We start from the raw sequence: 14,735 nt of genomic DNA on the forward strand, positions 1-14,735 counted from the left end.
TGCCATCACCAACTGTCAAATTGAGGAGTTCACGCCAGAACCAGGAGGCCCAACACTCCTGTGCAATATGTCTACAGGCCAATTCTGCGCGCGACCTAGAGACAGCGGGTATTCAGTTCAGTGCATGGACTCTCTCATCCTTTCATCCAGTCAACAGTCCACCTCATTTCGGACAGGTTTGTATAGCACTGGCTTCAGTGCGAAGTTTCACTTTAGGCAAAAACTTGTGTACAATGCCAGTGCGCCAAAGACCATCGGCACACTAAACGCCCAGTGCAACATTTTCCACCAGCAGCAGACAGGTTCGACCACAAGCACGTGGACATTGAAGGGCCCCTTCCCACCAGCCAGGGGAAGAGGTACTTTTTCACCGTGGTCGACCACTTTATACGCTGGCCAGAGCGGTGCCCATGCCAGCCTCCAACACAGAGCCCTGTACTAGAGCCTTTACCTCAGTGTGTCGCCTTTCTTAGTGTCCATTCCTACATAACTTTGGACCAGGGAGCCCAGTTTACCTCTTTCCTCTGGACGACCATGGCGAAATTTTACGGCAGCCAGCTGCACCACACAACTGCCTACCACCCCCAATCCAATAGGTTGGTAGAGCGCCTTTACCGCCATCTAAAAGCAGCCCTCGAATCACAGTTGCATGGGCCCAACAGAATGGATGAACTCACATGGGCATCTCCTAACGAGGGCCTCCCCATCTCATCGGCAGAATTGGTCTATGGCTCACTCTATCCATCTAGGAAACATCCATTTTAGCTCCATGGAACCACTACCGAATGCCATGGATGTCCTACAGCTGCTGAGGAACCACACCACATACCCACATCCACCACCCATGGGAAACTAACCAGCCACGTCCCACAAGAACTTAAAGCCACGGACTTTGTTAGACGGGACAAACCAGATATCCTCCCCCGCAGTGCCCTTACGAAGGGCCTTTCAAGGAATTGAGAAGGGGACGGTTTGTATATACTCTTGACATTGGAGGCAGGCACGACATGTTAGCAGTCGACTGCTTCAAGAAAGCCCACGTGGACTGCTCAGAGCCTTTCCCTGCCCCTACACTACAGCGCCGGGGGTGTCCATCCAAAGACAATCCCCCAAACTTCACCCAAAGAGACTGCAATTCTGGGGCGGTGAGGTTGTGGTGTAGCAGGCCGGGTCAACCCTGCACACACGGGCCGAATCACTGTACCGAATAGCTAGTGCAGCAGGGCATAAGGGGCTTTCCCTCCACCGCGCAGGAGTTCCAGGCTGCAGGAGCGCATTGCCAGGGGAACAGCCAGAGCTCACAGCACCATTATGACATCACTCCCGTGAGCCTGTCACCTCCCCTAAAGAGGGATGCGTATGGTTTGAATAAACGGCAATTACTGGTTTACTTGGTGTGGACAGCATTTATTTCAGCAGCTCTGCCTGCAATACACCAACTACAATCATGTTAAATTGCCACAATATGCCAAGACAGAAAAATACAATGAATATAATTGGACAGATAAATATTTACAATTACATTTGGTGCAAGAAGTTTGGAAAGGGAATTGGCATTACAAATTTCTAAAGTTTCTATTCAACCCAAAATAAAAATGAACATTTGCTGGAATTAACCTCGTGTCTTCCAAAGCAAGTGGAACAGTTGACATTTGGCTGTTAAATCCACTTACTTCATGCAATTAAGAAAAAGAGGATTCTTGATCAAGCCACCAGATGGCACAACTTGGAACGCTATTGCATTATTGAAATTAGGAGCATTGTGATATTATGATGCTTCCTGCTGGTAGTTTGCAGAGCAGTCCTATTGTACAGCCCTATTCTTGTGCCACTTTCTGGTAAAAGTAAAAACTAAAAATCATTAAATAATAATTGAGGGGTGGGCAATAATGATGATATAGGACTTGAAAAGGCTCTTAAATTATTAGCTTAGGCTTAGATGTTCCGATCACTGAAGCATAGAAAATACAATCTGAAATTAAGTACAGTAAAAACCCTGGTATCCAGAATTCAAGCAACTGGCAAAAGAATTGAGGAAAATAAATTTTAAACATTAAAATAAAAAAGAATAAAAATAATAGGTAAAAAAAAAATGCAAGTTTAAAATTGGAAAAGTAAATGTTCTCTGATGTAACACACAAAACTGAAGTTTGGAGCAAGTATTCAGCCAGTGGAGTGCTTTGGTCATGCTTTGCTCATAGCAGCTGTTGGAATAAGGTTGTGTGAAACAGCAATGGCGTCACCCAGGATAAAGAGCTGGTTGATGCTGCTTGCCTTTGGGGTGAGTCTCAAAGTGTCTCCTTATCCCTTGCTTATTAAGAGTCACCCCAGTCAGACCCTTTATCTGTAAACTTGCGAAAGGAGGGATTAATTATCTATAATGTTATTGTTCGTCTTTCAGGCAACTCTGTGGAGGGGGAGGAACCTACAAATATAGTGATGGTGAAATGTTTTCAAAGAATTTGACTGAAAATAAAGTGCTTTAAGGTTAATATATTCATGCAAATGACGTTTGTTCAGTGCAAGTACAGTATGGTAGTTTTGACCTTTAAACCGTTTATTCTTAATGCAGGTGTATTAGTTAAGCATCACACGAGTGAGTCTCAAGCAGCTGAAAAACATACTTATCCAGCATCTAACAAATCCCCAGAAGTGCCAGATACCAGGGGTTTTACTGTAATCGTTTTCAAATTTATGTTAAGTGTGACAAATTTTACTTCTGTGTGGATTTGACAGGGATGCAAAGAATTAATTTATAGAAAATTTCTATCTGTTGACTTAAATGTAACAGGATGTGCCAATCCAATTAATCCTTATTTAAATGAGCATAGTTGTCAATAAGAGCTACAACGATTTATGTCAATTTGAAGAGTTCAGTCGCAAATACAACCGTGGCCTTGAATCTGAAGTGTATTTCAACACTAGATTGTACATGGAGATGACATATTGAGGTTTTTTCTGCATGAGGAAGTCTTCCTAACATTTTGGTAATAGTTAAGGATGTACCTTTTTCCTCATGGCTGAATATTTATCTCGATGAACACAAAATCAGTATCAGATCGTCACTCAAATTGCTATTTGAGGGAGCTTGCTGTGTGGATTTAAGAGTTCTGATTCCAACATAAATAACTTTTTCAAATAAATGCACACTTATTTGGCTGTAGATCACTCTGAAACATTCTGAAGTGTGGAAAGGTACAATACAAATGCAAGGTGTTTTTGAGCACCACCTGTAGATTAGGGGCTGGGTAAAACATATGTATAGAATGATCATTTTTCAGCAATACACAAGCTGCTCAGAGATCTTCTGTAAAACCTGCCAAGCACATTAGTGAGAAAGATTATTAGTCTTGCAAAAAGTACTGGAGAAGCTGGTGAACTAGAACATTGACATATCCCAAGGACCTGTGATCTCCGTCCTGGAGAATAGTGGCTGTGTACAATGTGTAAGGTTTAGTTACCATCTTGAAAAGTTTTAATAAATTCTGAAGCTGTATGGACTAGAGGATAGCAAATGTGATTCCACTGCTTATGAAAGAAGGGAAGAGAAAGCTGTTGGGTTTATCATCAGAGGGGGGGAAATGCTGGAATATCAATGGATGACATAACATTTGTGGGGGGGGGGGGGGAAATGATAAAAATTATGCTTCACAAATCTACCAGGGTTCTTTGTAAGATGCTGTATTGCTGAGTATGCAGTGGAACTGGTAGATATGTTCTATACAAATATTTTGCTAAACTCCCACACTGTTTTGAAAAAGACTTTACCTGAATAACATGCACTTTAATAGTTTAGCACTTCTCAATAAGTGAGAAGAAGCCTCAAGTGGCCTTGAGTATGAAAATGTTTGAATACACTCAGAAATAGATGGCAGTCAAGGGATTATTTTTCAGTTCTTAATTTATCAAATTGTGTCTAGCATGTAGATTTTTTTGTTTGTATCATTACATCATTTTCTTGATTTGAAAATGTTACTTTCTTTTTAATATCTGTGGCAGTTTTGCCCCTGAAGCTCTGTAAATACAATTCCTGGTTTTTTTTTTCCTAATAGTGCTTTACCAAAGTGGCAGATTTAATGTGATGGCCAAGTTCACACTCTCATTTCTTCAAAAAAATGAGGACATCTATTGATTTGATCCTTCAACTGACATCATGGATTAGTGTTTTTTTTCCAGATAGATGTATTCCATAATGTCAGACACTCCAAAATTATATCAAGTTTAACTAATGAAAGAAAACAAGAATGCTGACAAAAAAATCATGATTTGATATTGTTTTTAAAACGTGATTGATTTTAGCATTTTTGTTTATTACTCAAAGATTGAAGTAATAAGTTCAAATTTTGAAATCTATTAGGCTTTTGTATTTTCCCAGGTAAACTGAACATATTGAATGCTTCTTCTTTTTGTATCTTTGAGAGAAGTGTTTCTTAATGGGTTCTTTTGTAAAGAAATTGTTCTCTGCCAATCAACCAAAAGCTCATGTTTGGCAGAAGACCCATGTTTGTATTTTGACTACTTTAGAGAAAAATGTTGGATACGTGTTGATTTTGGCATCGAGATTTCCTTTCATGACGTTCAAACAGTCCCAGGGATTTATTGCCAACAGAAGTACTTTGGAAATGCAATCACTGTTCTGACGCAGGAAATGAATGCTGCATTATTTCCCTTTGCTGCTCAGAAATGGATGATGAAAGCAATATTTGGTTATTGAAGCAAGGCCGTCTGTGGTGATGACACTGCTCGAGTAAAGACGGAGTTACATGCCTGATTGAGCATGCTGCAAGTGTCTGCTTTCTGAACATCTCGTCAAAGTAAATTTAGCTAACACTTTTATTCAGCTGTAGCAGCAAATATGTCCTTTTTAAACATGTGAAGCAGCCCTATTTAATCCACATATAGATATAGGTGATGAAGCTTGATTGTGATTCCATTTTTTTTTAAATGTTATTTAATTGTTTGCATCATTATAGGAAAAAAATAAAACATTGATCAAATATCCATAGCAAATGATACAAAAAAACTTTTATATTTTTCTCCCCATCCCCCCCCCACCCAAAAGTAAGAAAAGGAAATAAAAGAAAGAAGCTCTTGCTATTTAATATACAATAATATTAGCATATGCAATCATTAATTATTATTTTAAAATTACTGATTAAGAGGAGTGAATAAGATAAGAGGTAGACAGAAAATTATCTATAAAATCCATATATGGTTTCCAAATACTATAAAAAAAATTTTCAACTCGATTCCTTAAACTATACATAATATTTTCCAAAGATATACAATTTTGCATCTCATTATACCATCTACTTTATATCTTCTTTCCATGATATTGCTTTACATTTCTTTGCAGTGTGATTTCCTGTCTTGGTCAAATAAGGTATTGCATGTTGTTTTTAGAAAATATCACAAATTATATTGCTTGCAATGCTCTTTTTTTCAATTGAAATGTGATTTATTAATCTCGTAGAAAATTGCATACAACAATTGACAGATGTGTCTCAGAGACAGAAGGCGATCTAATAGAGTAATGAATCATAGCATCTGCTATTGGTATTTAAAAAGATCAAGGTAGATTTTCCCCTGGGATCAAGGCAAAGGATTCTGAGGGGTTGACTTGCTTTTTGTGTTTCAATGCATAATGCACTGAGTAAGCTTCCATTAACCCAACTCCTCCACGTGTCCTTGTGCATTTGGTCCTATTATGCACTCTACTCCTTTAACCTCCTGAGCTAAGAAGGTACATGATTGCTTTAAAGGAATTGAAATTCTAAAGATTAATATTAAATTTTACATTATTCTTTCTTGACTCTGAGCTTGATTGTTTAGTAGTTCCAGTAATTCAGCTACAATTAAAGTACATATGCTATAATTCCTCTGTTTCTTTCATAACTCTTAACTTAGTTTCTTGTGAGATCAGGTAGCTTGTAATCAAACTGTTGATGTTAATATTTATTAACATTTTAGAATTATGTGCAAGGAATGTCTACTTTTGGGCCCTTAAACAAAATTGTTTTATTTCTGTGAATAAAACCAAACATAATGGGGGAGATCTTAAACAGTTTTTTTTTTTGCATTAGTATTTGGAAGCTGGCATAGTGCATAAGGTAGGAAGGGAAACAAAATGAAGTGGAGGTGCCTGCTGCCTTTCAGCGAAAAAAGGTAGATAAATACCCTGAGCCAGATATGATATTCCCTCTGATCTTGAGAGAGTCATGGTGTAGAAAATGACAACTTGTTCAGAAATTACAGGGACCCTGAAGATGTATTCAAAATGTCCTTAGCCAAGGGTGAGGTGCCAGAGGATTGGAGGGTAGCTCATGTTGTCCCTTTTTTTTTTTAAAAAAAAGCTCCAAAAATAAACCAGGAATTTATAGGCTGAGGAGCCTGATATCAGTAGTAGATAAATTATTGGAAGGAGTTCTGAGAGATAGGATATAGAGGTATTTGGACAGCCATGGGCTGATTAAGGATAGTCAGCATGACTTTGTGCGTGGTAGGTCGTGTTTAAAAAATCTTGTAGAGATTTTTGAGGAGGTTACCAAGAAGGTACATGAAGGAAAGGCTGTGGATGTTGTCTACATGGACTTTAGTAAACCCTACAAGGTACCACATGAAAGATTAGTTCAGAAGGTTAAGACACTAGGTATCCATGAAGAGGTTATGAACTGGATTCAAAATTGGCTGTGAGGGAGAAAACGGAGAGTCGTAGTGAATGGATGCATCTCAGACTGGAGGCCTGTGGCAGGGATCTGTGTTGTGACCATTGTTGTTTGTTGTCTATATCAATGATCTCTGTTTGCGCGAAAGCCGCACTGTGATTCTGGGAGAACATTCTCGGCGACACTAGGTTTAATTCTATTTAAGAGAATCCTAGCGAAGATTTTGCCTGCAATGGAGAGCAGCGTGATTCCCCTATAGTTTGAGCAGTCTGATTTCTCGCCTTTGTTTTTGTACAGGGTGATGATGATGGCATCACGAAGGTCCTGAGGAAGCTTTCCTTGGTCCCAGCAGAGCTTGAAAAACTCATGCAGTTTGGCATGCAGAGTTTTGCCACCAGCCTTCCAGACCTCTGGGGGGATTCCATCCATACCTGCTGCTTTGCCACTTTTCAGTTGTTCAATTGCCTTGTATGTCTCTTCCCGGGTGAGGACCTCATCCAGCTCTAGCCTTGGAGGCTTTTGAGGGAGCTGGAGCAGGGTGGATTCTTGGACTGAGCGGTTGGCACTGAAAAGAGATTGGCAATGTTCTGACCATCGGTTGAGGATGGAGATCTTGTTGCTGAGGAGGACTTTGCTGTCTGAGCTGTGCAGCGGGCTTTGGACTTGGGGTGAGGGGCTGTACACAGCCTTTAGAGCCTCGTAAAAACCCCTGAAGTCACTAATGTCCGCGCTGAGCTGGGTTCGTTTGGCGAGGCTAATCAACCACTCATTTTGGATCTCCTGGAGTTTGCGCTGAAGATGGCTGCATGCACGACGGAAGGCTTGTTTCTTCTCTGGCCAGGACGGCTTTGTAAGGTGAGCCTGGTGGGCAGGTCGCTTCTTTGCCAGCAGCTCCTGGATTTCCTGGTTGTTTTCGTCGAACCAGTCCTTGTTTTTCCTGGAGGAGAAGCCCAGTACCTCTTCAGTGGATTGCAGTATGGTAGTCTTTTGTACAAACAGAGGAACTACTGACATGGTCTTTGCGGTCAGACAGCTCCAAGAAAAGTGCAGAGAACAAAACAAAGGACTCTACATCACCTTTGTTGACCTCACCAAAGCCTTCGACACCGTGAGCAGGAAAGGGCTTTGGCAAATACTAGAGCGCCTCGGATGCCCCCCAAAGTTCCTCAACATGGTTATCCAACTGCACGAAAACCAACAAGGTCGGGTCAGATACAGCAATGAGCTCTCTGAACCCTTCTCCATTAACAATGGCGTGAAGCAAGGCTGCGTTCTCGCACCAACCCTCTTTTCAATCTTCAGCATGATGCTGAACCAAGCCATGAAAGACCTCAACAATGAAGACGCTGTTTACATCCGGTACCGCACGGATGGCAGTCTCTTCAATCTGAGGCACCTGCAAGCTCACACCAAGACACAAGAGCAACTTGTCCGTGAACTACTCTTTGCAGACGATGCTGCTTTAGTTGCCCATTCAGAGCCAGCTCTTCAGCGCTTGACGTCCTGTTTTGCGGAAACTACCAAAATGTTTGGCCTGGAAGTCAACCTGAAGAAAACTGAGGTCCTCCATCGGCCAGCTCCCTACCATGTCTACCAGCCCCCCCACATCTCCATCGGGCACACAAAACTCAAAACGGTCAACCAGTTTACCTATCTCGGCTGAACCATTTCATCGGATGCAAGGATCGACAACGAGGTAGACAACAGACTCGCCAAGGCAAATAGTGCCTTTGGAACACTACACAAAAGAGTCTGGAAAAACAACCAACTGAAAAATCTCACAAAGATTAGCGTATACAGAGCCGTTGTCATACCCACACTCCTGTTCGGCTCCAAATCATGGGTCACCTATGGCTCCTAGAACGCTTCCACCAGCGTTGTCTCCGCTCCATCCTCAACATTTATTGGAGTGACTTCATCCCTAACATCGAAGTACTCGAGATGGCAGAGGCCGACAGCATCGAATCCACGCTGCTGAAGATCAAACTGCGCTGGGTAGGTCACGTTTCCAGAATGGAGGACCATCACCTTCCCAAGATCGTGTTGTATGGCAAGCTCTCCACTGGCCACCGAGACAGAGGTGCACCAAAGAAGAGGTACAAGGACTGCCTAAAGAAATCTCTTGGTGCCTGCCACATCGACCACCGCCAGTGGGCTGATATCGCCTCAAACCGTGCATCTTGGCACCTCACAGTTCGGCGGGCAGCAGCCTCGTTTGAAGAAGACCGCAGAGCCCACCTCACTGACAAAAGACAAAGGAGGAAAAACCCAACACCCAACCCACCAATTTTCCCCTGCAACCGCTGCAACCGTGTCTGCCTGTCCCGCATCGGACTTGTCAGCCACAAACGAGCCTGCAGCTGACGTGGACATTTACCCCTCCATAAATCTTCGTCCGCGAAGCCAAGCCAAAGAAAAGAGAAAAAAGATATCAATGATCTGGATGATAATGTAATAAATTGGATCAGCAAATTTGCTGGTGACACAAAGACAGGAGGTATTCTGGACAGTGAGGAAGATTTTCAAAATCAAAGTATTAAGTACAGGACTTGGGATGTTATGTTGAAGTTGTTTTTGAGATTGATGAGGCCAAATTTGGAATATTGTGTGTTGTTCTGTTTACCTCACTACAGGAAGAATATCAGTAAGATTGAAAGAGTGCAGAGAAGATTCACTAAGATTGCCAGGTCTTCAGGATTTGAGTGACAGGGAAAGATTAAACAGGTTAGGACTTTATTTCTTGGGTCGAAGAAGAGTGAGGGGAGATTTGATTGAGGTATGGGCAGAGTGGATGTCAGTAGGCTTTTTCCACTGAGATTGGGGGAAATAAATATGAGAGGTCGTAGTTTTAAGATGAAAGGGGAAAGGTTTAGGGGGAACATTAGGGAAAAGTTCTTCACTCAGAGTGATGGGAGTGAGGAATAAGCTGCCATCAGATGTGGTACTTGATCTTATTTATTAAGAATAAATTGGATAGATACATGGATGGGAATGGTCTAGAGGGTTATGGAATGAGAGGGAGCAAGTCAGTGGGACTTGCAGAATAATGGTTGGCACAGACTAGAAGGGCCGAATGGCCTGTTTCTGTGCTGTTGTCTTCTGTGGTTCTAATTTTATTTGCATGACCCAATTTTATTAACATAGCCTATAGAACATTATAGTTTATTGTTAGAATTATGACAGGCTTTCTCCATATGCCAATTGTATGCACACATCTCTTTGTTTCTTTTCTCTGATCACATCTTACAACGTAATTTTACTTAAAATAAAGACTCTGAGTTTAGGATAAAATATGTTGATAGACTAGTGTAAAACTGGATTTCATATTTTAAGTCATTGGGTAATTACAATTAGAACTAGGTCACCTTTTTTAGAATCTGTATTGATGATTTGGGTGAAAAACAGAGCATTACTTTTCCATTCTCGACTGAGTGACTGTTACTGCTTACTCAAACAGTTGGCTCATTAATGCCTCTTGCATTGACTAATTACTTTTGAGATCATTTGCATTATTCATAAGAGGGATTGCTATGGGATCACATCCTCATTTGTTACAGACTTGCTTGGCTGCTCACTTGTCTCTTTCAGTGTATTGATGACTGTGGTCCTGTCCTCAACAGACACCAGAAAATATACTTAATTTTTTTTAAAATTTGAAGACCTACAGCATGGTAACAGGCCCTTTCAGCCCATGAACCCACGTCGCCTGCTTACACCCAATTGACCTACACCCTTTGTATATTTTTAAACTGTGGGAGGAAGCCAGAGCACCTGAAGAAAACTCACATAGACATGGGGAGAATGTACAAACTCCTTACAGACATCTCCGGATTCGAACCCTGGTCCTGATCGCTGGTACTATTAACAGCATTACGCTAACTGTGCAGCCTGACACTATCTATCTTTTTCAACCAATTTCATCCTGCTGCCACCTTCACATTGTTCCTTTCCATTTCTTCCAATTTTGGCCAGTGACTGGTACTTCAATCTGCACTGCAACCTTTGACTACACAGTACCTAATTTTGCCAAGTTTCCAGCAAAGACTTGTTTCTTGTAATTTCTTTGATTCCATTGCATGGGTTTATTTCGTGTTGCCATCCATGCTCGTACTCTAACATTCTTAGTGTTTTATTAACCTTGGTTACACAGTTAACAGGGCCTTTAACCATACCCATTACATTTCCTATAATTTTGCTCTCATAATTTCTCTAGGCATTGGCTCCTTCTCCAATCTATACAATTCTACCATTTAGAATGTGGAGTAGGTGCATGGATCACTGCCATCTGTAAGCGTTCCACTGAGTCACACATCTTGATGTTTTATTGTTCTTTCATTGTCACTAGCTCAGAATCTTGGAAGTACTGTCTCCACACTGTTGTGGGAGCAACTTCACATGCAGTGGTTTAAAATAATACCTCACCATTTTAATATATTGGAGATGGGTAATGACTGCCAGATTTAGCAATATCCACATTCCAAGATTGAATTGTAACTTGAAAAATTAATTATTCTTGCCAATTATTATTATTGGACAGAACATGAGGAATAAGCACCTCCAAAGGCAAAACAATTACTGGGAGAGCTCAGAGACGTCTGTCGGTCAAACCCCTTCATCAAGATAGAGTGTAGTGAAGGGAGATAGCCAGTATAAGGAAGAGAGGGAAGAGTGGCTAACCAGGGAGAGGAGAAGGATGATTGGTAGTTTCCAGACAAAGAAAAGAAACAAAGGGCAGATGGAGTGAGATGAATATGGGCAGGGGGATAAATGAGAACAAAGATTACCAATGAAGGTGTCTGATAAAGAAAGGTAATAATTGTGGTAATGGAAATCAGGGGAGAAGTAAAGGACCAATGGAATTAGAGGGAAGAGGGAATCGGATGAAAGATGTGGGTGGATGGAATGAGGTGAAAGAGGGGTGACAGAAGAGCAAATGTTTTTAAATTTTCTCTATCCCCCAAAAACCATTTATAAAAGAATAGATGAAAGTTTTGGCAGTCGTCACACTTAACCAAATCAGATAAACTGATGATGCTGCATGTAATTTTATGAAACTTGTATTAAAATGACATGGGCCATTGGCCAACATGGCCAGTGTATTTTCCCATTCTAGCAAAACACTTCTGGTCATTTAAGAAAACAAAAATTAGATTTTTATTTTCAAAAGTTTGTCAAAATCCTTTAAAGTGATGGTACTCAGTCGTGTGATTCAGGAGCCACATTCACAGTCACCATTAACCTAAGGCGCCACATGACTATAACTACCCGAGCACCACTCCAGCAATGCACACACACACAGGGTCTATAGAGGAGATGTATATGATTACAATATTCAATGAATTCTAATTATTTTAAAACAGAGTTTAGGTGTTAGCAGTCTATAATGGGAAATGCAATCTAGTGCAGTAAAAATTTTTGTTTAATTTTTAAAAATTTGGACATACAGCACTGTTACAGGCCAATTCAGCTCTATGAGTCCATGCCCCCCAATTTACATCCCACTAACCTACATCTGGGTATGTTTTTGAAGGGTGGGAGGAAAGCGGAGTGCCCATAGAAAACCCATGCAGTCGGGAGAAAGTACAAACTCCTTAAAGATAGTGTGGCATTCAAACCCAGACCCGGTCTCAATTGCTGGCGCTGATGCAGTGTATTACAGAAAGTTGCAGGCTGCATGTTAAAGGGCCATATGGCTTGAGAGCTACAGTTTAAATATCTTTGCTTAAAGCAACAGCTTTAGTGTGAAGATCAGATAAGAAATTGCAAAAATCATAACTTCAGACTAAGTTTCACACAATATGCAATCTAAAATGTTAATCTTTTGGCAATGCAAGCATTTCACTAATCTTGCCTTGATAGGAAGAGGACTTGGTCATTGTTAATGATTTGTAGCCTTTTTTTTTGTATTGCCGATAAGAATTTAATGCTAAATATAATTGAAAGGTATCCCAATTCAGTGGCCATATTTTAGACTTTGAGAGGTCTTGAGCTTGTAATTTTGACAAGTATTTTTTTTGGCAGCTCTTTCCTGGACCCCAATCAGTAGTTAAGTTACTGGAAACATTGCAAGAGTGGTTGATGAGCCTTCCATTGGATAAAATTCCTTATGATGCAATCTTAGATTTGGTGAACAACAAAATGAGAGTAAGTGTTTTGTTGATCATTGATAATGCTGACTAATATTCTTTTGTTCTTTTGTTTGACATGCAAGTTTATCACAGAACTCCACATAGCATCCATTCACCTTTTATGCAAATTGCACGAAAGAAAACCATTTTCTATATTTCCTTTCTGTTCAAAATTTTAGATCGGTATTGTTTTGTTGATTGATTTACTTGTTTCCTTGGACAACTTTTTTCAATAGTTAAACATGAAATTTCATTCGTCTAAATGATGAGGCCACTGAACTGGATTCTTGTGTATTATTCTTGGTTTGTGGATTGATGCAGATGGAAAACCTTTGAAATGCTGTTTTGAGCTGAGATCTGGAATAAATGAAATTTCCCATTTATACCCATAATGTGTGAATAAAGTGAGCAAGCAATAAAGATTCACTGTGCCATATTTCCAGATACCCTATTATCCACTGCATTTCTTCCAAACAGACTTTTCTCGGTTGAGTCAACCAAAACAATGGGTCGGTTACTCTTACAATTACTGTTTGTGTCTATCTGTGATTATCTTGTGTCAAATGTGTGGTAAAACGGTCAAAATGTTGGATTTAAGAAGTTGATTGGTTATTAGCAGATACAATTTGATTAAATTTTTAAAAAAAGAGCAAAATTGTTAAAATAGGGTCTACTTGAGCCCTTGAGTGAGCAAAAATGGAACATTCATCTGTCTGCTAATACTTAGTGAGGTATGTCATACTAAAATATTAACATTCCCCTTAGTTCTTGTTGTCCTCCATATGCTGATTGTGATCATTTTACTTTTGTAAACAAAAATACCCCTGATGTTTTATGTACTTTTTATTTATTGTCATATACTTCATTGTAATTGGCTCTTCAGAAATGCTGCCCTTTCTAAAACATTTGATGCTGAATGCTTAAACATGGCATTCCTATGTTCCAGATGCTGAGACTTCATCTTTGTTTTCTCAAATATTTGTATGATCTTGGGGGGTTAAAACATTTTTTTAATGAAGTCACCATGAAGCTGTCTGATTGTCTTCAGAAGCCAATGTATTTAAGCCATGTATTTAAGAACAGAAAGCCTAACATTCTTGCTTTGTCTGGACTGTATGCAGAAAAACTTCCACAAAAACGTACTCAATTTTTTGAAGTGTCCAGGAAGCCATTTTGTTGCATCAAACCATAGCAATGGTTTGAGAAATTGGTACACTTTGCAAAATGTGAGATAGGCCATAGAACCAATGTCATCCACACTTTCCAATGGTAATGCAAAAATACTATTTTTAAAATTTGGGTAAAACTATTTGAAGAATATGATAAACATTATAAATGTACCTTTTACAGCATTTATTTGTGATTTCTTCTCTTGCAGATATCTGGAATGTTTCTTCGAAATACTATAGAGTGGGTTGGTTGTGAGGGCAGCCAGCCACAGTACAGAGGCTACCCATGCTCTCTCTGGACACTTTTTCATTTCTTGACAGTACGTGCTGAGAGACATCCTGAAATGCAGATCAATGCTGGTAAAACTTTTTCCAAAACCTATTATATTTCTGTAATGCAAAAAAAATTGCTATACCCATAAGTTATTTATATCAAACATCAGAAACATACAAATTAGGATTAGAATTAGTTCACTTGACCCCTTGTGCCTGTTCCACCCTTAAATAAAATTTTAGTCAAGTTAACTTTACTTAATAACTTCTAATAACCTTGACCCCCTTGCTGTTCAACAATTTATCTACATCTGTTTTAAAAATATTTAGATTGCTTTCAATACCCTTTGAGCAAAGACTCTCAGCCTTCAAGAATTTCAGTGTGTTTTAAATGGATGACTCCTTTTCAAACAGCAGTCACCATCTCTAGATTTTTCATAAGAGAAAAAACAGCCTCTCCGTGTACTCTCATTGGACTTTGATGTTTCATTCATCCCCTC

The 14,735-nt window shown here is 39.9% G+C and overlaps 1 protein-coding gene and 1 long non-coding RNA gene across 4 annotated transcripts in view; one reads left to right on the forward strand and one right to left on the reverse strand.

Annotated features, from left to right (window-relative positions):
* Nucleotides 1–14,735, forward strand: part of qsox2 (quiescin Q6 sulfhydryl oxidase 2) — an 82,925-nt gene that overhangs the window by 35,724 nt on the left and 32,466 nt on the right. Inside the window, exons 9-10 of one of the 2 annotated variants that reach the window (XM_069885360.1) lie at nt 12,687–12,809; nt 14,172–14,322. In XM_069885360.1, coding sequence (XP_069741461.1) covers nt 12,687–12,809; nt 14,172–14,322 — 274 coding nt within the window. The remainder of the gene's footprint in view (nt 1–12,686; nt 12,810–14,171; nt 14,323–14,735) is intronic. The other variant, XM_069885370.1, reaches the window with a different exon arrangement.
* The window catches only part of LOC138736236 (uncharacterized), a 52,067-nt gene that overhangs the window by 19,117 nt on the left and 18,215 nt on the right, over nt 1–14,735 (reverse strand). The window contains exons 2-3 of one of the 2 annotated variants that reach the window (XR_011340176.1): nt 14,135–14,301; nt 12,563–13,150 (exon numbers count right to left, since the gene is read on the reverse strand). This is a non-coding gene — a long non-coding RNA (uncharacterized lncRNA). Of the gene's footprint in view, nt 1–12,562; nt 13,151–14,134; nt 14,302–14,735 lie in introns of those variants that run through there. The other variant, XR_011340175.1, reaches the window with a different exon arrangement.

Source organism: Narcine bancroftii, chromosome 1 (genome assembly GCF_036971445.1).
Source record: "Narcine bancroftii isolate sNarBan1 chromosome 1, sNarBan1.hap1, whole genome shotgun sequence".
Lineage (NCBI taxonomy): Eukaryota > Metazoa > Chordata > Chondrichthyes > Torpediniformes > Narcinidae > Narcine > Narcine bancroftii.